Consider the following 22,446-nt stretch of genomic DNA (forward strand, 5'->3'; position numbering starts at 1 on the left):
ATGGGAAAGGACGGGCAGGACAGCGCTGGGCACAGGGAAGGGGGCCGGGAGGGCTGGTGCAGTTGCTGCGGCCGAGTCAGGATGCGCCAGACGCCTCCGTGGGATCTGTCTGCATCCAAGGAGACCAGGACACTGGGCGGACGGATGGCGCGTCCTTGCTGGCTGGGCCTGGAGGAGGGTTGGGGAGTGTGGGGGGGTCATTCTGGGAACCAGGCTGCCTGTGGAGCCAGGCGGCATCTCCCGGCATCTGTTCACTCCCTGCTCCCCAGAGGAGCCCGGATTCCATGTGGGGCTCCCGACGGCTGTCGGTACGTGACACAGATGTTCGTGGACAGGTCTGCTGGACGCATGAGGGGTGTGGGCCTGTGCATGTGCGTCTGTAGCCAAGGGTGTGTGCACACGTGTGTGCCAGGGGGGATAGGCACGTGCAGGGGTCTGAGCACGTGGGCCCCTAGAACCCAGGGCTGGGGCCCACGTCACATGTGTCTGGGTGTTCAATGCACTTTGCACGTGTGGGCCTCTCTGGACACGCAGGCATGGATGAGGTGTGGGAGTACACAGGTGGGCATGGGGAGAGACAGATGTTCACTCGGCGCCCACCAGGCCCCGCACAATTCGGCCTCAGCTTTGGTCCAAAGGAATTGTCAAATGGGAAACTGAGGGCAGCAGCCTGCCTAAGGCCCCAGGGTTCCTGCCTGTAAATCCAGGAGAACCACCCGTGCCCCATCCTCCTCACAAGGTGGGGCTCAGACAAGAAAGTGTACCCCTCAAGGTAAGGGATGGGAAAGGCTCTGCAGCAGATCGCGGTAGCACTCTGGAATGGGAGTCTTAATTTGGATTCGTTCTTCTGAGCAGAACCCCAGGGTGTGATATGGCCTTTGAGGTCACCTGGGGAGCCCCTGCTGCTAAGTCGGGGTGGGGTGGGGGGGCCTGACAGCCGGGACCCTTGCAGAGGAGGGAGCCCCTGCTGGAGGGTCTCGTCCCCTCTCCGAGCCTCTATTTCCCCACTTGTAGAATGGAGAGGACCCCTCCTCCCGGGTCCCTGCTGGAGGGCTGGAGACCCAAGGTCGTCTCGGGGGCGAGGCAGTGGTCCCGCCATGCTCTCCTGCCGGTCTGGGAGGGGTGATGAGCCCAGGGCGGGGGAGGAGGGGGCTAAGGGATATGAGGCAGGGAGGCAGGCCTTCCAGTTCAGTTAGTGAAGGGATTTGTCATTTTAATGATGCGATATTTCTTGCCTGGCTCCTGTCCGTGGCAGCACGAAGGGGACAGCTGCCTCCCTGAATAAGTTGGTGCCCGTGCCGGTGGGGGCTGCCCTTGGGCTCCCTCACCGAGCCAGGCTGAGGCTGGGGTCGAGGCTCAGATGTCAGGGCTCAAGGGGCCAGTGGCTCCCACACAACCTCGCCTCCAGCCCAGCTCTGCTTCTCCCTCTCTGTGTGACCTTGGGCAGGTCCTGCCCCATCTCCAAGGCTTGGTTTCCTCATCTATAAAATGGGGCTAACGCGATCACCCCCAGGGCTTCTGCCACTGACCACTATTGGCTCCAGAATCTTTCACTCCCTCCCCTTTGCTGCCCCCTCCAGTCCCACCTGCCAGGGCCTGCTTCTGCTCCTGAATTTCTACACACCCTCGGCAGGCCGCCCTCCCCCAGGAGCGGTGGGGTTTTTTTGAAGCGCCAACCTGGCTCTGGCTCCCCCTCATCCAGAGGTGAGCCCAAGCTGGCCTCGCCCCAGCCCCCAGCCTCCCTGGGCCCCCGCCCCATCCCGTCTCCACGCCTCCGTCATTCTGAACCTGTCACAGCTGTGGGACCATCCCTTGCTTTTCTCACTTCTGGCCCTTTGTACAAGCTGCTCCTTCTGCCCTAGTCAGACCCATCACCCTGGTCCCTCGAGTCAGAGGCCTCCTCTGGCTTTCACAGCTGCCCTCTATTTGCCCTGTGACCACACTTGTTACACTGGAGGGTGACAACTGGTTTCCTAATCTGTCTTGCCTGCTCTGTGTTCCAGCACATAGTAGGCCCTTGATAAACATGTGTTTGTTGAATGACTGAATGAGGGGCTGCGGAGCCGCCCTCCTGACCCTGGAGCACAGCTACGAGGATGCGGGTGGCAGCGACAGCGAGGGTGGCCCGGCGGGTGGCCCATCCATCAGGCTGGCGCGGCGCCGGACCAGATGGAGCCGAGCCCCTGGGGAGGGGAGAGGAGGAAGAGATCCATCACCCAACGGTCAGCCCGCAGGTGTGTGGGCGTGTTGCACCTGCCCCTCCACGGGACCCTCATCCATCACGCTGTCCCTGGGAGGCTGGGATGGGGTGAGCAGGCTTGGCGGGGCTGGAGCCTGCAGGAAGTCTGCAGCTCTCTCAGCACAGGGGAGACTGAGGCCTGGATAAGGGCGGCAGAAGTAAAAAGTGGGGACCCCAATCTGCATTTGAGTGACAGCTCCAGGGTGTGAACTTGGGCAAGTCTCTGGCCTCTGGGAGCCAATGTCCTCATCTGTAAAATGGGGACACAGCAGTGCCCCCTGACCCAGAAGAGGAGAGGAGTCACAGAGATGAGGTACCATGCTTGCCTCGCACCCCCCACTCCTACCCCTGACCCCCAGCCCGGCCCCTGGCGGAGGAGGGGCGAAGCAGTGATGGTGGCTTTGAGTGGCGGGGCCCTTGGATTCAGGCAGAACTGCCTAACTGTCTGGGCCAACAGGGCGAAGGAGACGTTGATGGATGCTCCTCTGGGACAGGAGGGCTGGGGGTGGGGGTGGCTGAGTAACGACCAGGCCCCACGGTAAGTACAGCTCAGTTGACCCAACCAGCGGCCGGGGGACATCGTGGCCTGGACTCTCCCAGCCCTCACCCAGTTTGCTGGGAGGTCACTGCCTCCCTCCCCCTCCTCCTCAGCATATTAATTATCAAAACAAATGCTTTCTGAGCCATCATTTCACCTGAATTGCACAACGGCCTAGGGAGTGGGGCGAGATCCTTGGGCATTAAGAGCCTCATTCTAGGGACTTCCCTGGCGGTCCAGTGGGTAAGACTCCACACTCCCAATACAGGGGTCCTGGGTTCGATCCCTGGGTGGGGAACTAGATCCCGCATGCATGTAGCAGCTAAGAGTTTGCATGCCGCAACTAAGACCCAGCGCAGCCTAAGTAAATAAATAAATATTAAAAAAAAGAAAAGGTCTTCAAAAAAAAAAAAAGATCTTCATTTCACAGATGGGGGCGCCTGAGACCCATTCACCCAGCAGTTAAGTACTGAGCACCCACTCTGGGCCAGGCTCTGTGCTGGGCACCAGGGAATCAGACAAGAAGGCTTCGGCCGCATGCTTGCCCCACGCACCCTGGAAGTTACAGGACTGGGTTTTGCATCCCTCATGGTAGATACTGGGAATGTGGCAGACAGCATTCTGCTGTGGTGTGTGCTCCCTGGCAGCGATGGCACCCTGGGGGCCAGGCACAGTCTGCACTTAAAGTGCGTTCTTCTCATTTAGTCATCCAAGGCAGACATCGGTGACCCTGTTTTCCGGCTTCGAAACCTGGAGCTCAGAGGGGTGACCTGACTTGCCTGGGCCCCCCAGCTGGGAGGAGGAGGAGGGAGGCGCCCACATCTGCGCCTCAGACCTGCACTCGCTCCATGCAGCCCAGGGACAGGCTCAACAAGGAGTGCCTGGCGGGGGGCTCGTGAATGAACCCGTGCCCCCCAACAGCACCGAGCTCAACCCTGCATCCCCAGCTCCTCCCCTGCTGTGGGGGTGAGAGCCAGCACCAGGACGCCTCTCCCAGAATCCAGCCCCAACCTGACAGCCCCTCCCAAACCATTCCTGCCCCTGGGGTTTGTCCCCACTGCTGAGCCCCCTCAGGGGGCCGGTGGCCACACCCAGATCACGTGAGGGCAGGACTTCTGTCCCACCCGCCTCTGGGCTGGGCCCGAGGGACAGCCTCTCCTGGGAAGCTGAGGAGCAGAACAGCCCAGGCAGAGGTAGGACGGGGTTCGCACCCCAGCTCCAGGTCACGTGGCCTCTCCGAGCCTCACTCTCCTCCTGTCCCGCAGGGGAGCGATGGTGACAGCACAGGGCTCTCGTGTGGCCTCAAGATGCAGCCAGGACCAAAGCGGGAGCTGCTGCCATGAACTGGGACTGGTGTGTAGGGTGGTGAACGTGCCCCTGCTGGGAGGGCTGAGGATTAGAGACTGGCCAGGTGTGCCAAGGCCAACACGGATCACTGTTGTAGTAAATCTCATCCTCCTCGGGGCCTGGCCAGAGCAGACAGGGTCGGTGCTGGGGTGGGGGGCCGGGCCTGCTCCCCTGAGCCAGGCAGTGGGGCTGGACCGGCTGGGAGGAGCTGGAGGGCTGGCGGGGCGGGGCTGTGTTTGGCCTGTGCCGACCTACCCAGTGGAGCAGAGCCAGCTCTAACGAAGTGGGCCAGCCCCAGGCCGGCCCTGATTTCACGTCTCGGTGGCCACTTCCCAGCTGGTAAATGTCACTGGAGAGAGGTAGCTGTGGCACCTGGCATGGACCCAGTCTTGGGTGGGGGCGGGCAGGGGCCAGGGATGCTCATGGAATGCTGATGCCAGCCCAGGGCTCCCAGACCCTCCAGACTCCCCCCAAGTCCCAAAGGCTGTGCCCAGGCAGCTGCAGCTGTCACCCACTCAAGGATATTTGCAACCACCAGCCCCTCTCCTGCTGTCAACCTGTGAGGGCCCCAGCTTCAGGGCAGGGAGGGTTCTCTGTGGCTGGTCATATCCTGCCCCTGTCTTCATGGGAGGGGGGCAGTTCAGGGTGGTCTGGAGAGGGGCACAGCTGCCCAGGGCTCAGGAGTGGGAGCAGAGCTGTGGGAGAAGCCCTCCCTGCCCACAATGGCCCCTGCTGCCCTGAGCTGTCTCCTTTGATACCTGAATCAGGACGAGCTAATAGTGAAGAGCTATAACCACACAGCAGCAGGCCTTGTTTAATAAACTCTCGCTGTGGCAGGTGCTGGCTCAGAACCTGATGACCCTGTGGTGGGCTGGGAACTGAATCGATCCTGCGGAAGAGGAATGTGGAGCTCGAAAGGCCAAGCCCTCTCCTCCGAACAGCACTGTCCCCCACCAGCCCTGCGGTGCCACCCCCGGTCCTCGTGGGGCCCTCCCTCTGCCCTGCTCCCCAACCCAGAGGGGATGGGGCCTGGACCCCTGTCTGCCCTGCATCCTCCTCCCCTCCCTGTCGCCTGGGATTGCTAGGAGGCGGGAGGTGGGGTGGGGGTGGCCTGGGGTCGGAGGGTGTTGCTTTTCCCCTGCTCATCATGGGACTCTCAGCCTCCCTCAGCTTCCCGGCCCATGGGAGCTAGAGTGGGGGAGAGGGGGGTGCACATCCTTTCCAGGTTTGGGAGGAGGAGCTGGGCCTTCTGGAGAACTGGAAAGCACGAGGGGCTGAGGGGGGGTGTTTCCCTGTGCACCGTTCCCTCCCCTGCCCTCCTCCCTTTTCTCTCCTTTTAGATCCTCCATCTCCAGATCTGAGACGTGACAACCATGCCCAACCACCCTCGGCCTAGACCCCACGGTTCCTGGGTGCGAACACTCTTAAGTTGCCTCCGTGACAGGACGGGAGAGTGGGCTGGCGCCGGTTCTGAAACTGGAGGGTCAGACCCACCTGGAACGCTGTGACTTCCACATCGTCGTCACTGCTGGCCTCCGCCCACCGGGAGCCACCCCTGATTTATCCGCATCACCCCGCCCCCTTCCCTGACTAAGGAGCACCTCGGGGTGGGGCTCCGGCTCCCAGAATGCTGCCTTGCTGGGCCTCTCTACCCGACGCCCAGTACGAACTGGTTACAGCAGAGCTTGGCAAATAAGGGCACTGGGGTGGGGGCGGCCCCTGGAACCTAACGACCTCCTGGAGGGGGCAGCGGGGGCGGGGCACGCCTGCGCCCCCTGAGAGCTGCTCCCTGATCCCCCTTCTCGGCGTTTCCGGGGACCTTCCTATGTGGAGCGGGGAGCCCTGGCATCCCCAGCCACTCTCCCCTTTCCGGGGGGGGAAAAAGGGGGGAGGAGAAAAAAGCTGTACCGATACTTCGCGAAAAAGCTGTACGGATACTTCGCCGCGTGTGCAGCTCAGAATAGTAATGTGCTTTCTCAAGGCAAACAGAACTCCCCAGGTGTTAATGCAAATTCACTCCAGTTAAGATGAAAGAGGGCCGTTTCCCCCTTTGCCGGCTAATATGAAGGACTTAATAGATTCTGCCTCAGGAACTCGGCTGGGAGCGGAAGGCTGGGGGAGGGGTGTAGGCGTGGACAAAGAAGGCGGGGTCCCCGTGGGTTTTAGAGCAGAGCACCTGCCACAGCAGGCCTTGCCGACGCGCACTCGGCTGCCCCAGCCACCACCTGGGCTGTCAGGAGCTGGACCTGCTGCCGGGCAAGAGGCTGTGGGGAAGCCCAGGTGGCAGTGCCAGGCCCCTGCAATGGTGCCCACTGCCCTTCACATTAACTCGGGGGCGGGCACCAGAACTGCCACTTCCCAGTTTGTGCCAGAGGAGACTGGGGCTGGGAGAGAGGATGGGGTGAAGCTCGCTGGCCCTGCAGGGTGCCTGGTTCAAGACCAGCTGCGCCGCTGCTGTCCCTGTGGTATCCTGGGTCTGTCTTTTTCGGCTCCCTGGAGGGTGAAACAGACCAGCCTGAGGAATTCTTTTAGAAACATGACATTCGTAGACGGCTGGAACTGGAAGAGGTCTGGGTTCCTCTGGTCCAAACTTGACCTACAGCCGAGGACAAGAGCGGAAGGGACCCTCTCAAGGCCACACGGCTGGAAGCAGGGAGGTGCTCTCCTGAAGCGCAGGCTGGACCCCGACAGGCCAGGGTGGGACAATCAGTCTGGGTGGCTCTGCCAGCCACGGGCCCCTTCCTCCCACGGGGGGAGCCCTTCTCCAGCCCAGACAATCCCAGACCACTCCAATTCTGCACACGCATTTCCCTCGGAATCACCCTCCCCTGGAAACTATGCAGGGCCAAGCTGGGCCGTTGCTGGGGAGGGTGGGGGGGACTGGAAGGTATCTCTGGATGAAGGGAGCTCCAGCGGGATGGTGGGCAGGAGAGAGGCTGTCCCCACCGGTCCACTTCACTCGTTCTGGATTTAACTCCAATCCACTCTCGGGTAAATGGCACAGCAGGTGCCTACAAGGAGACACCTCAGCAGCCTTCTTCGCTTTTGTTTACTGACTTAATTCCTTCGGATCAAAGGCTGCCCCTTCCTCCCTGAGCAGGCAGGCAGGGGAATTACATTATTTATATTGAAAATGGGCAAGATTCCATGGGGACTTCTTCCTTATGCCTGATAAGAGAAAATTAGGTCACTGCCGTGCCCGTTGCCGACCCTCCCCCCCAGGCCCCAACCCCCGGCGTCTGCAGTGGGTTTTTATGGTCCAGGTGCCCACGGGCTCAGGGAGCTGCTCCAGGTGCAGGGCCAAGGGCTGCCCACCCAGCCGCTCTCCCACCCTGAGCCTCCAGTAAATTATTGACCTGAGCAGCAGGTATTAATGTGACAAAGCCAGGCAGCCCCAGCCTGGGTTATCTATCATCTCCTGGGCTTTGCAGCTGGCACTGGGCAAACACAGTGAGGACAAATAGGCCAGATGCAGGTAATTAAGCTCCTGGTACAGGTGGAGGGATGGGGCCCATGTGGGGGCCACAGGGGGGCCTGGTCCCTCTTGACCTGGGGCTTCCTCTGGGTGTCCACTTGCTTTTTTTCCTGCTTCCTCCTGTAAGCCCCCCACCCCTCCAAAGGAAGCATCCAGAGAGTCACCTTCCCCTTGTGGCACTGGGCTTAGAGCTTCCCAGGCATAAACGATCCCCACAAAACCCTATAAAACTCCCCTTTTAGATGAAGAGATTGCAGTGTCCAAAACTTAGGTGACTTGCCTAGATCACATGGCCGCTAAGTGACTGAAACCAGGTCTTTCTGAGTTCCAAGTTGTGGGCCCTGAGCCCCTCAGCTATGTGGTTTCCTTAGCCCTCCGCATGGCTGGGTGTAAAGAAAAGATTTCATGTTTCTTCATGTGTACTGCTTCTGTTACTTGTAAATAACGGTGGTACTGCTGCACATCCTCGTCTCTTTTTCCTTAGAAATCTGAGTGTTTTTTGTGTCTGTTCTTCATGTTATCCTGACAACATCTCAGAGGTACCCAGAGGCATCATTGCCAACCCTCGTTACAGAGGGGCAGCCGGGAGGCACAGAGCAAGCATGCAGCTCCGGCTGCGGACCTCTCCAGGAGATGTCTTGATTTCTTTGGCTCAGAGGCAACATGCCAGGTGCTATTCTGGGGCTACTACCCCAGTGGGAAATGGGCATCAAGTGGGAACCGGGAGGGGACCCGGTGGGGGTTCTTCTGAGTCAGCTCAGGTCCTGGCAGTGCTGAACAGCCCTGAGCCTTCTCCGTGTAAGCGAGCTCTGGACTCCCTACCAGGGCCGGGACTGTGGCCGCAGCATCCTGCTGTAATGCAGTAATGACAGGCTGCCAGGGAGTCCCGCCGCGGCCCGGGAGGGGAGAGGAGCCCTTGGCCTCTCTCAGTTGCCTGGGCTGTCTGAGACGGAGACGGAGAACACACAGACGACTCGACTCTTCGTCAGACGCTCAAGAGATTAGATTAGACATGGTTGCAGCAATCTTCTCACCGATACCTTTCCCCCCAGAGTCCGGCTGCCAACTCATTGTTATACGTGGGTGGCTCCCGACCCGCTCCTCCAAAGCGAAGGCTTCTGGGGTGGGCAGCCCTGGGGACATCTGCCAGGTGCTCAGCTCAGGCGAGGACGACAGAAAAGGATGAAGTGCTGGCAGGAATGCCACTGAAGGACCTAATGGGGCCGGGCTGCAAATGCCACAATTAAACACCCAGGTCTGGTCTGCAGCTTTGGGTTTACAGCACGGTCAAAACAAACTAAAAACAAACCAAAAAAAGCAGAGGAGAATTCAACCTGTCTCCCAATACCCAAATATCAGTATTATTAATTCTAACCCCACTGAATGGAGCCCTTGGGATCTGTGAGAGCCTTACTATCTCTTGGGGGTCAGGAGTTGGCTTTTTAAAAAAAAGTCAGGTAAAAATATTGTCTGGACAGCTTCAAATGACCAGTATTTATAAAGTATTTTCTCCAGCTTGGACTACGTAGGAAATAAAACTATTTCCAATCACTGAAAATAACATAACCTACATTTAAGAAATGCAGCAGTTCCTGCACACCTGAAACTAACACATTGTAAATCAACTATATACTTCAGCTAAAAAATAAACGCAGCCGTTTCATATTATTCCTCTAACAAAAAGTTGAATTAGTTACTAATTCTATACATTTAAAACTAACAAAATGTTTAAAAACTTCAAAATTCTCTAGTTTTACAACTTCATATCTTTCCAAAGTATATAAAAAGCTGGTTATATTTAACTCAAACTCTTGGAAAGTTTTGTGTACTTTGATAGGCAGCCCTGTGGACCCTCAGAAGTCCTGAGAACATATTGTGCCACCTGAATCTCTATTTTAGGTTGCGTGATTTGGGACAGAATTATCCTATAGTAGTTTTGGTCTTAATAAAGGACTTTCATTGACTAAAACAATAAAACCAGCAAAAAAACCCCAAAGCTGTGCAGCGGTCGTTCCCAACTCCAAGTGTGAATGGCATGTGGCGCTGTGACCACAGCAGGGCCTCATCTGTCCTGCAGGCTGTGCCTAGGCCCCCAGTGGCTCTGCATGCTGCCCACGCCCCATCTTCCAGGGCAGCAGTGCCTGGAGCAATTGCCCAGTCTGGTGCCCTAGTTTTCAGGTCTAGAATTGAGGACAGGCGAGGGGTGTGGGAAGGACATGGAGAGACTGGGACGCAGTACAGGGCCTGCCTCACGGGAAGCACGAGGGGTGTCCTGGTGAAGGCACAGTCGCGATGCTGTCGTCAGCCTGGAAAAGGGGACCCTTTCACCACCAAAGACGTGGGGCTGGAGCTGAGGTCCCGGACATCAGGGAGCCGCCACCCCCCAGCCCCAGTCAACACTTCAATGGCCAGAGCAACGAGCAAACTGAGGGAGCCCAAGACGAACTTTTTACAACTTAGAATTTTTATTAAAACAATCATTTAAATTACAACAACCCCCCAGAATAGAAAATAGCCTTCCCTGGTGTGGCCCTGACAGGAGGCCCCATAGGAAGAAGGATGGTTTGAAGTCTTTGAAAACGGGTGGATGGAGCTTCCCTGGAAGCCCAGAGGGGCCAGCCTGGCCCCGGGGCGGCTGGGAGAGGCCATCTCCCTGCCAAGGCCGCCCCCTCCAGGGGCCTGCAGGCCCCAGCCCTGCCAGCAGGCGAAGCTTAGCCAGTCGCAGGTTGTTAGCCTCAGGACTTGCGGTTTTGATTTGAAAGAGAAAAGAAAGGGAGAGAGAAACCTGTCCCCAAGACTACAGAACGCAATCACTCAGGAAGCGTTAAGTAGTGCCGCGGGGTGCCGTCCACCAGGGCCCGGTGGGTGCGCAAATAACTGTGAGGACAGCACAGGACAGAGCCGCTGGGGCTGAGGTGGAGCCTAAATCAGATCAACGAGGTGCCCTACGTGGACCCGCCAGGGGCTGCCAGCGCAGCCTCGCTGAGTGTTACCAGCACGGTGCTTCTGCCCAAGCACCATCAGGAGCACTTCAAAGGAAACAATCCGGGCAGGGCCCTGCTCTCAATGGAGGTCTGGGGCTTCCTTACTTAATAAGACCTAAGCTCATTCACTTACAAATCACACAGTCACCTCGGCCATTGGCACACGCCCTGAAAACCAAGCTCTGCTTTCATTCCTTCTTCCACTGGGGCTCAAGCTATTTCTGAGGGCCGCCATCCTCTCCGCCTGTTCATCTCTGGGAGGTACCTGCCAGCTCTTGTCCCCAAGGAGAGCTGCCTTGTCCCTGCTGGAGCCAGGCTCTGCCGGCCCTCCAGAGTCTGCTCCCTCCACAGCTCAGATCCCAGCCGGCTCCCCTGTGGCTGCATGGCTCGGCATTTCCCAGACTTCAGACATACACACAGCAGTTAAATAATAAAAAAACAAAGCCTGACATTTTTATGAATGACCACCATGCTCTGTGCCCACAGCCACTGTTACAGACTAACTGTGCAGGTTAGGGATGGGTGGTGAGCCTGAGGAAACAGCCTCACAACTGTCAGACCTTACATTACAAACGCGGCCGGAGGAGCCCCGCCGGGACCGTGTCTCAGGGGAAGAGGCCTCGGAGGGACAGAGAGACAGAGAGACACAAGGGAACCTTCCAGCTACAGCCATTCATGCTTAGTGTCCAGATTCAGAGTCCCACCCTGCATGTCCTGAGGGGTTGGGGGGACACATAGGGCTGGCTTACACCGTGCAAGGTGACCCAAGAAGGTGGCGGCAAGCCCAGGACACCACTAGGTCAGCTTGACCACGGAATTTGGCAGGATCTCTGCGAGCTTCTCAGTTTCTCAAAACCACACAGGATTGCCAGAAGCCACCTCTGCCCTCAGGAAATCTCCAGGCCCTCCCACGCCTTCATTTAATACACTTCTTTTCACTGGTTAGCACTTATCCCCGGCTCTGCACAGCAGCCTCATCGGAAGGATGTGAATGGCCTGGTGGGTCACAGCAGCACCACCAGCCATGGAGGAAGAAAGGGCAGGAAAGCGGCCCCAAACCAAGGAGTGAGTATGGGCCATGGGGTGGCTTTGTGACCTGCTGCCACCCGGCATGGCCAGGGGTCGTGTGTCGGCAGGTGCAGAGCACTGACTGTGAGGGGTCACCTGCATCCCCTCCCTCACATGGCCCAGGGGAGAACAGAAGGCGAAGGGCTCTCAAGGAGACGAGGGCAACAGCCAAGCAGGCCCAGGTACAGCCACGGGGGGGAGAGCCTTGCTGGCGTGTGGCCGGGAGGAAAGACCATTCAGATCAACGAGGCAGACTGGGGCCAGTGGAACTGGGTGTCGGGGCCTCGGAGCCCTACAGAGACCCCGGTCATGGCTGGGCTGCCAGGTGCTGACTAGAGTGACGGGGAGCCCCCCCACCCCGCCTGCCACGTGCGAGAGAGGCTACGGTTGGAGAGGGCCCCGCCTGCCTCCTGGACCCTGGTCTGAGGTGGCAGAAGAAAGGCAGCGAGTGTTTTGTAGGGTGCAGGTTCCTACACGGCTCTGCTGGCCTCCCAGGCCCTCTGCTGGCAGCCAGCCCTTCATCACAGCTTCTGCCGGGTCTTCCCCCAGGCACAGCTGCCTTTCCCATTCCCCACCAGCTGGCAGCCAGAGCGCTACCTCAGGGGTGCCTAGGCCGAGGACCCATCGCCTGGCTCGCTCTCCAATGACGTGTAGCAGGCAGGTTGCTGTGGGCCTGGGCTTGGGCGGCCACACTTCTTCCCATGCCAGTTCCTCACCAGTGAAGGAGATGAATTTTCTGGAACCCTGGGGGGGGGATGCCACCAGCCTTCCGGTCTCCAGGGGGCCTGTGTACTTCACTTCCTACAGCCACTTCCCAGACAGGGCTGGGAGGTCAGCAGTGGACAGTAAGACACACACCCCAGGGTGCTTTGGACGAAGGAAGCACGGAATCCCACATTAGATAAGGAAAGGCAAATACTCAAAAAAATTTAAAGACTCAGGTCAGGAGAACTAGAACCCCAAGAGAGATACTTCTGCAGGGTCATAGTTCAAGGCAATTGCACATGAAGGGGGCTGGGCTCTCCGCTCAGCCAGGAAAAGCTCCAGAGCTCCGAGGAAGCCCCCATCCAGCCCGCCCACGGATGGCTCCCTCGGTGTCAGGCCCATCCCATCGGTGCTGCAAGCAGAAGTGGCCAATCCTCGGGTGGCTGGGTCACCTGCTAGAGCTCTTCAAAGAAGGCCACTCGGGACTTGGCGCTCTGCAGAGTGAGCTGCAAGGAAGCAGAGAAGAAAGTGAAAGGGGGGCTGGCCTTCAGCTCTTTCACGACAGGATGCCCTCCTGCCTCCCGGACTAAACTCAAAGGTGGCTGGGAGTGAAAGGGAAGACGGTTCAAGTAGATGTTCAAGAAGCTCGTGGTCAATCCCAAGTAAGTTTCCAGATTTGCCCAGGAACTCAAATTAGGAGGTGACAAATGAGGACGTGCCAGGAGGGATGGCTGGTGGGCAGAAGCATGCCAGCAGGAAAATGTCATCAATGTCGCCTTTTCACAGAGGGCAGGGGAACCCTGGGCATTTTAATAGATTCTCACATCCCCGTCTACAAAGGAGTCTCTAACGATGCCTCTTGTTGTGCTGTCCGTGCTGGTCCCAGCCTGGGTGCTCATCCGCTCCAGGGCTCGAGGGCCAGCTCAGCAATGCAAGTGTCTCAGTCCTCATGCCCTGGGCACGCTGCTCGGGCAAGGAGACATGGCCTCGGGCAGGGCAGGCCTGTGTCAGGTGAGGAAGAGCTCATCCTTTCCACTCCTGGCTCCCCAGGTGGCCCCAAAGCAGACTTGCCCGTGACCTGGCAGCTGAGAGGGGGTTTCCATCCACAAACTGGGAGGCAACTGGCTTTCCAGGTAGGGCTGGTTTAGGCAGGGAGGGCGCAGCACATGGGGCGGTGCTCTGGGCAGAAACTGTGAGGCCTTCCCAGGAATGCTGTCCTGAGCGGCACAAGCTTGAGAAGACGTGGAAGGGAGAGGGAGGATCGGCGGTGGAGCTCTCTGATTGGCAGATAAAGCACTAACTAGGGTTTGCGACCTCCCGGGCTGCCAAACCCCAATCCCCCAACTCGGGAGGTCCCTTCCCAGGACCTCCCCAAACAGAAGCATCTGGCATGGGTGCACCCCCAGTGCCCTGCTTCCTGCTCTACTCCTGAAATCAGTTACTTGGGTGAGACTGTGTGCCCCATACCCAGCTCTGGGATTTTGCTAAGGAGTGTCTTCAGGGAGGGGGGACACAGAGTGCGTACTGTTCATCTTCATACCCTCAAACCACTTAGCTTAGTGCTTTGCACATAGCAGAAGCTCAGTTTGTTGAGTGAATAAGATGTAGGTGATAATGATAACGAAATGGTGAGATGCAGGGGAAAGTCGAGAATTCCACCTGGGGCTGAGAAGGCCCAGGCGCTAATTCTCCGTCACCACCTCGCTGTGTAGCCTCAGTGGACACCCTTGACCTCTCTGAGCCGCTTTTCTCTGGAGTTAAACCATGGGGCCAGGCTAGATGGTCTGGCCCATTCCCTCGACCTCTGGCAGTCCCTGAATCCAAAGAGAGCTTGGCTCTCCACAGGGTGGGGGAAGAAGACTCCAAACCAACCACTTCACCATCAAAGACACGCAGCATCAGTACACTCAAAATGAGACAGCTTGAGAGCCAGCTCTTTAAATCCTGCCAAATCTTTTGGCCTTGAAGTTCCTGACTAACAAGCTAAATGCAAGGAGACATCTGAGCTCTTTTTTTCAGTGGAACCAATTTCAGAAACCCTTTGGAAAGCCCAGCTCCAACGAGAGTGGAGAAACCTTTCATTTCTTTGCTGAAAAGGAACTCCCTCTAGAAGGATGGGTTTCTCCCTAAACACAAGCAGAGGAGACGGGCCGGGAGTTACGTGCTCTGTGATAATGGGAACAAGGATGGTAACTGGGGAAGAAAGAAAGCCAGCCAGAGAGCCACCGGGACAAAAAGGCTCTTGGGGGAAAGTGAATCAAAAGGTGTGAAACCCCGTGTCTCCACTCGGGTTCCTCCCACACTCCCGGGGAGACCTCAGGCCGGCTCCTCACGGTACAGGGGACCTGCAGGGGACGGGGCCTCTGCCGCAGCCCTTCCTTCCATACACTGAGTCACTCACAGGCACGGCCAGACTGACAGACCCAAAGCCCATCTGGGCGGCTGGGTGGTCCTGGGCAGGTCACTGACTCCGTCTGGCCCCAGTTCCCACCGAGAAGCAGGGGTGGTGGCAGCCCCTGCCTCACAGGGTGACGTGCGGAGGGACAGAAACCCTACAGAGCGCTCGGTGCCGTGCCTGGTGCATGGTGAAACGCTACAGCTGGTGTTACTAACAGCAGTGTCACATCGCCCCTCCCCCAGCTCCGACTCCTCTCCTTCCAGGGGGAGCAGGGCAGAGGGCAGATTTGGAGGGGTGAGGGTGAAGGCAGGGTTCACAGCCTCTGAGGCAGGGAGAGCAGATGCCCCCAAGAGGCCTGGCCTCTTCCCCAGGCACGGAGCCCGGGCTGTGGGGGCTTCCGAGAGCCTCCTGCCCGTTTGTACAATGATGGTTCCAAGAATTCCTGGATCCTCCTACCGGAGCTGCGTGCTGGCTATCCCCTCGAGGTGCCAGTGGAGGGTTTTGGCAGCTCTGGCAGCGCCAGACTCCAGTCACTTGAGCGTGTGCTTGTTGGGAGGCAAAGGCCTCTTCGGGTGGGCAACACACTGCCCTGGATCCCAGCCCGCACTGACCTCCTATCTCACAAGAGCAGCAGTCGCACCCCAGCCCAAGGAGAGGTGCGGTGCGAGATCGAACGCTGGCCGTGCAGAAGCAGGAGAGCACCCTGGACGCGCAGCCTCGGCAAGAAGACAGTACCATGGTCTCCAGGCTGTTGGAGGGATGGGCAGAGCCACCGGACGGAGGTGGCGGACGTGGCTGCTGACACCAAGGGCACTGGAGCGTCCCACCTCGGCCCACAGGCAGACCTGGCTGCCCCGCCCCCACCTTTCACCCTTTCTGTACAGTTTGTGGTGGTTCCAATTCCAACAGGAAGCCCGTCATCAGAGGATAATCCCGCACGAGCTGACTGGCGTGGACGGAACCCTTCCTCTGCCTGCCCTACCTCCACAGCATCCCTCATCTCAGGCATCAGGACCTGCTCATGCTGGAGCACAGGCCGGGGAGCTGGGCAGTGAGGACGGTCCGTGGGGAGAAGCCTGGGCTTCTTTCTTCCACATGGGGACTCAAGCCCAGGGGCAGGGAGGTTCCCCCTCAGGCACTGCCAGCTGCGCTCCCGGCCCGGCTCCACCCCACACCCCAGCCCTCCCCTCACCTGTGGGATCCCTTACCACCTGCTCTTTCTAGAAAGCTCACTGTCACATTTACCGTGTAGCCTCAGGCAGGAGGTATCCGTAAAGGAGGAGGGGAAGGCTTAGAGGAAACAGCACAAAGCTAGCCCTTCAAAAAGGGAACGGCCTCTGCAGGTCGTCTTCGTAGACTCCTGGAAATCGGCTCACAAGCATCCTGGATTCCCGCTACCCTCTCCTACCCCAAGGTGTACAAGCCACGTCAGCATTCGGTACACCTTCCTGCTCAGGGACGGGCCTGGCTCTCGCACAGCGTGGCAAAGGGACCACAGAGATGATCCGCCACCCTGGGCCTCGCATCCTGCGGTGCCACACGGTGAGAGCCGGAGTCAGCCGCGAGGGCCACCCACCACCCTGCAGCCCCTTTGGTGATCCAGCAACACCTGTCATCACCCCAGACCCACTGCTTGGGGGGCAGCACCTCCAGGACTGGGGCGGTGCCATGGGGGACTCCCCAGGTGCACAGAACGTGGCTCTACGACCACGCTGCCATGCTGGGCGGAGTCCGAATTTCAGTAGGTGGTGAAGCAGAAAGGCCTCAGTACGCAGACAGACAAGCAGGGCCTCTTGGACAGTGGCTGCCTCATTCTGGGACCTGTCAAGTCTGGTCCACCTTCTCTGAATCCTTCTGAGGACACGCGGGTAGAGTTCTGCCCGAGCATGACTGGTGGCCACGTCTGCCCCGCACCGTCCAAAACTCCCCCTGGGTCCAGACAGAGGCGGCCAGGGAGTCCTGGCGGCCGCATCCAGCCCCTCCGGGAGCTCTGCACCCCACGTTCCTCTCACCAGTTCCCTGAAGATGACAAAAGAACATGAAGTTTCCTCACCAGGCACGGGACTGACCCGCTTCTCTCTTGCAGCTGTCTCCTCACATCTGATTAAAATCCGCCGTGTGAATAATACAGGAGGAATTAAGTTCTCTCTTGACTGAACCGGCTGTTCAAGTCTGTCACTAATCCAGCTCCATTCTGAGGAGACAAACTTCCTCTTCTTTCTCGGCTGCATATCTGTATGGTGTGGTTTTTGTCTTGGGGGCGCTCTGGCCCACCTGTGGCCTGGCCCCTTCTTCCTGCCCAGCCTTGATAGACACAGCCTGGCAGAGTTCCCCCACAGCCACCTTCCCATCACACTGCCCGTTGTTTGTGACGGCCACCAGGCTGTGCAAGGGCAGGACGGGGAGCCTTCTGGCAGGGCAAGACCTCTTCACACCACGCGAGCTGTGTGCAGTATCACCGAACAGACACCTCCACCAGCTAATGAATCAGATTCGGGAGACACTTCTGTCTCCTTAAAAAGACAGGAGGCTGGTTCCTCCAACCCTAGGGAAGGACTTGGTACCTGGCAGCCTCTCCTGAACCCGGGCATGCAAACAATATGCAGACTCACGGGCTCCCACTCACTGGGCGAGGGTTTCAGGCAGCCCGTCTAGATACAAGGACCTGGCTTGCCCCCGAGAGAGGGCCCCAGGGTGTAGAGACAGAAAGCCTGGAAGCACTGAGACCAGCACCAGGCTCGCCGATCCTTCCTGGCCTGCTCTGCAGTGAAGGCTTCCAGCTACGAAGCTCCTCCGGCCTCACTCCCAGGAGTGCCCCCTGCTGGAAAACCACAGCCCAGGCTGGCTGCCAGCTCCCTCCTTCCAGCTCTCCTCCAAAAGTCCTTTTGAGAGGGATTGCTTCCCAAAGTGAAGACAGAATAACTAAATGTATTCCGGCACAGAGCCTGCAGCAGCAAGGCTGTTTGATTAAGAATGAATTACACTTTCATCAGCACAGAGAAATTGATTCACAAGGCCGCACTGTGATAATCTTGTTCCTAAAGCAAAAGGGGGTGGGTGGGACACAGAGCCACTTCGGCTATCAATGATGAGAGAGAAGAAGCTCTACAATTAAACTGGGAGAAGAAAACTAACCAGAGCTCCAGGATTCCTCCAACTAGTCTCTGGGGGCCTCACCTCAATCCACTCATCCCCAGGGGGAAAAGAGAAGAAGGGGTGGGGGAGCGTCTAATTCATTTTAAACAAAAAGACCCACAACGCTGAACCCATTTTAGATACTAACCTAATAACTCTAGGCGCTGAGACTCTGCTTGTCCCATAAAAATGCAGTGGAATTGAAATGCAAGCCCTAAAATCATGTTACACTTCCTCTCAACCACTACATATTGAGAACGAAGGAGCGGGGGAGGGCGCAGATACAAAAGGACAGGCAGATTCTCCACCAGGAGCAGGAAGGTGACAGCCAAATCCAGCAGCAGCAAATTCCAACATAATCTCTGGTTTGGGGTGTGATAAACATTCCCCTTCCAAATCAAAGCTGAGGGGGCAGGGCCGGTGAAGGGGGATGGCTGCTATAAACGGGTCAGATTAAGCTATTCAGCTGTCTTGCTAGTTGACAGCTTGTACCCAAATACCATCTGGTGATGTGCACGGGGAGAGAGCTGTCCACACACTTATCCCTAAGCAGAGGTAGGATGAAGGGCTGAGTCCACCACAATTAACAAATCCAGTTTGGTATCAGCTACTGTATCTGCTCTAGAGAGAAATATGCCTGGGAAAACCCAGAGGGTGCCTTTGGTTTACTAATCCTTTAGGGACCTAAAGTGGCAGGATGATGCCTGGAAACCGGTATCTGCCCATGTCTCAAGCTGCCCGTGTGATGCTGGCAGGGCCTCACTTCATTCCTCCACCTGGAAAATGGACGAATCGGCCTGATTCACCTCGCTGGGCAGGGGGAGGCTAACTGATGGGCACAGAGCACTCTGAACGAGCACCTTCGGGAAATGGGGCAGATAGACCGATGTCATTTCAAATTGCCAATATCAGAAGGGAAATCACAGCAAGGATCATAAGAATAGAACCTCGAGCCTGCAGAATGAGTTTGCATCCCGACTCTTCCCTCCCGCTGTTGCAGTGACAAATCAGGTGCTGGAGGAATGCTGCACTGAAACGTATCTTCAGTGCTGAGGGACCAAATGAGATGTCTTACTGCATCCACTAAGGCCCACTAATGTCCTCAGACACTTCTAAATGGTGGTAAAATACCCTAGAAGGGCGAGGCAGGTTTTGCACACTCCTCAACGCCTCCCAAAGGGCAACTGCTTGACCAGGTAAAGCCCACCGACCAAAGGGAGGGACTGGATCGTGGTCTTTTGGCAAAGAGGCTGGTAGAATCTTCTACCTAGGGAGCTACCAGGAACAAGCAAGAAAACTGGAAGCGCTCGACAGTTAAGAGGCGCGTGGACATTCAGTCTGCGTGAGGTGGGAGTGGCCTTCAGGGATGAGCCCAGGCTTCACGTCCAGGAGGAGGGTGCCCCGAGACCAGCCCATGCCTGCGACGCCTCCCCCGAGCTTCCCACGGAGCCAGTGCCCTCGCTCCTGTGTTCTTCATCCACACCTGGTGCCTCTGCTGACCCCTGCTCCCCACTCCACTCCTGCTCCCCTTTCTTCTCCACCCTCCCCCCACCACATCTGCCCTGTTCTCACAAAGGGAAAGTTCTGGAGCCAGGGAGCCAAGGCAGGGGACGCTCCACCAGACATCACAGGGTTTCCGAAGCAGGCAGAGCCCTGTGGGTCCCTGAGCGGCGTCTGGGGGTGCTGAATGTGTTCACCACACGGGCAGCGCAGCCCGTGGAGCTGCCCCCGTCCAGGCAGGCGATGCTGATGGAGGTCACAAGGGAGGCCTGACTGGTTGCTTTAACTGTGGGAGACGCCTTTCACGCTTCTTCACCCTCGCCCTGTGATTTGTCACTTCCCTGGTGTTTTAAGTGCTCCACTTGACTTGGCCAGCCCTGCATCTCCAAAGGGAGTCCATGCAAATTGAAGATGACATTGAACTTTTATGTCTTCCCGATCTAAGAGAGGCGGCTGGAGCTTCAGATAAATGTCGAGGCTCCTCACTCCTGCTCCTCCACCAGCGGAAGCCACAGCTAGACCTCGATGGTTCACACCATTTACGAAAAAAATAAGCTTTCTAAGCTCTATGACCCACAGGATTTCTCATTTGTCGACTGCCTTTGAAATCCTGCGCTTCTTCAGAGACCACGGGCACAAAAAACAAAGACAAGTTTCCTGGCGCTCATACCAGCCCAGAATTGGGGAGTGAAGCTGTCCCTTGAGAGGGGATGAAGGGTGCGAACGTGTTGTCACCTCCAGAATGTGCTGCCCAGCTAAGTCACACCTGGCCACCACTCACTTCATCAGTGCAGTGGCTCTGAAGGCAAGAGGTTCAAGCCCAAGACACCGTGTCCCCCTCCCCCAGCCTCACTGCCAGACCCCACGCCCTCGCTCACAAGACCCAGAGTCCAGGAATACATGTCATGGTCACTCCCCCCGAGAATGCCACAAATCTACGTTCCCAAAGGCAGCTTCTGATCACTAGCACCGCTTGGGACTCAGATGCAAATGCCAAACCAGTTGTACTGATTATCGATTGGGAGAAAATTGAAATGTGGAGTGAAGATTAGCAGGAGGAAAAGAATACAGCCTTGCAAATCCAAATCAGATAGTACAGTCAGCGGAGTTCATTCTGGAGTTTTAAAAGTTTTTATCTCTAAACACACGGAAACTAAAACACTTACTGTATACGCGTGTCACAAGTTGTGCATGTAACTGTGGTACGTCCCTTGGCCCAGGCTCACAAGCAGATTTGTTTCTTTATATAATTTTAAGCACTCGCTGAGTCCTTACAGTGAACTCACTAAATTCTCATAACAGTCCTGGGGGGGAACGAACTGTTTATTCCCTTTTTACAGGTGAGGACACTGACCCTTAACAGAAGGTAAGAATTTTAGAGATAGTAAGTGGCAGAGCAGCGGCAACCCTGGTGAAGAAAACTGGACTGCCTCTCAGCATTCCCATGTAACCCGTGGGTAAACCCTTGTAATTAGCTTAAGTGTCACCAGCCCTGGAAGGTCCTGATGAGTCAAGGTCAGACACCGGCCTCGAGGTGAGGCAGGAGAGGACAGACAGCAAGGGGGAGGAGTACACCCGGATCACGGGAGGTAGCAGAACCAGTCTTTCTTTGAAGAAATGTATGATCAAAAGACATGAAAAACAAAACAAAAATCAATGCAGGCTGGTTTGAACGAAGATTAATGACAAGTTTCAGGACAATGGAAACTCTCCAGTTTACCACCGGTCTGCATTTCTCATCCCGGACTTTCTAGATGGAGCTGTGCCCTTGACATTCTAGGCGCCCACACTTCAAAGCCCGCCGTGGTATTTCTCATCAGCTAGGCTCACTTCAGCCCAGACCACGGCAGGCACAAGGCCAGAGACGCCCCAGCACAGCAGGTGACTGGCTGTCAGGCTTGGTCACTGGCCACAGGGACCACCAAAGTCGAGAAAGTGGAAAGTGCATCCAACTTCACGTGTAGCAAAAGCTGCCACTATTTAATCTGGTGATACTAAGTCCAGCTGTCTTAAGAGCCAACTCCATTTTATTAATCCTTGATTAATCAGAATTCTTGATTAACTGGAGCTTGGCAGAATACTTTGAAAACAAGTTCACATCAAGACACTAAATAAAAAGAAAAAAAAGGCTTCTGTGCATGTCCTAGGAGCGGTACACATTTGACTACAAATCAAACGTCATTTGTCTATAATCACAGCTCAGTGAGAACTGACGGTCAGAACTGTGTTCCTGAAGAATTTAAGTGTTCTGAATCATTACAGAAAGAAGAGAGATGAAATCATATCAAGGTAGAACAGGACGGTCACATGCAGAGAATATCTGACAGCACAGACTAAGACAAAAAGGGACTTCCTGCATGCCCCTGTGCTTGCCACGGGGTCCAGGAAGCCACAGTGGAGCCGCCCCGGGGTCCTCTGGGTGCCACGGGGTGATCCCTTGAGCAGAGGTGCCACCCGGCCGGCCGACTCCGTGCTCTTCACACCTGCCCGGCGTGGAGCATGCGCCGCTTGGTGCTGGCGTGTTTAGCGCCAGCGTGCGGTATGAAAGCTGAAGAAACAGGAGCCTGCTAAACAAAAGTGTCACACGCAAATTGTGGTTCACGCCATGGGTTCCTGGAACCACTGACAGATCGAATCCATCTTCTAATGAGATCCATCTGGGACTTTAATAGCAACCACAAATAGGACCTATCCTATGCCAGATCGCACTGTGTCGCACAGAGCTTCCAATGGGCTTATTTTATTCTAGGAGCAGAAAGCACGGTGAGGACACCAAAGGACACATCCCATGTGACTGTCAGGTGTGGGTGGGCTTGCTGGCGGGGGTACTACTGGGGAGCAGGCGAGGAGCAGAGGCAGGATGTTATTATTGCGCGTAATAAATTCTCTCCACTGCCTAGCCCTGTTGGGAGAATAATGAACTGTTGCAGAAGGAAAGCAGCAATTATTCAATTAATTCACTCCACGAGCACTGACTACCCGTCTGCTGGGTGCCCGGATTTCTCCATCCCGACATGAGTTCACGCCGACTGCGACCGTGCCCCAGACTGCGGAGAA

General features: G+C 56.9%; 1 protein-coding gene across 2 annotated transcripts in view; it reads right to left on the reverse strand.

The window, feature by feature from the left end:
* Positions 1-10,042: 10,042 nt before the first annotated feature.
* The window catches only part of NF2 (NF2, moesin-ezrin-radixin like (MERLIN) tumor suppressor), a 78,062-nt gene continuing 65,658 nt past the window's right edge, over positions 10,043-22,446 (reverse strand). For both annotated transcript variants that reach the window (XM_060170390.1, XM_060170391.1), the window contains one exon: positions 10,043-12,862. In XM_060170390.1, the coding sequence (XP_060026373.1) occupies positions 12,812-12,862 (51 nt within the window). In that variant the 3' untranslated portion in view covers positions 10,043-12,811. The remainder of the gene's footprint in view (positions 12,863-22,446) is intronic.

This window comes from Lagenorhynchus albirostris, chromosome 14 (genome assembly GCF_949774975.1).
Source record: "Lagenorhynchus albirostris chromosome 14, mLagAlb1.1, whole genome shotgun sequence".
Classification (NCBI taxonomy): Eukaryota; Metazoa; Chordata; class Mammalia; order Artiodactyla; family Delphinidae; genus Lagenorhynchus; species Lagenorhynchus albirostris.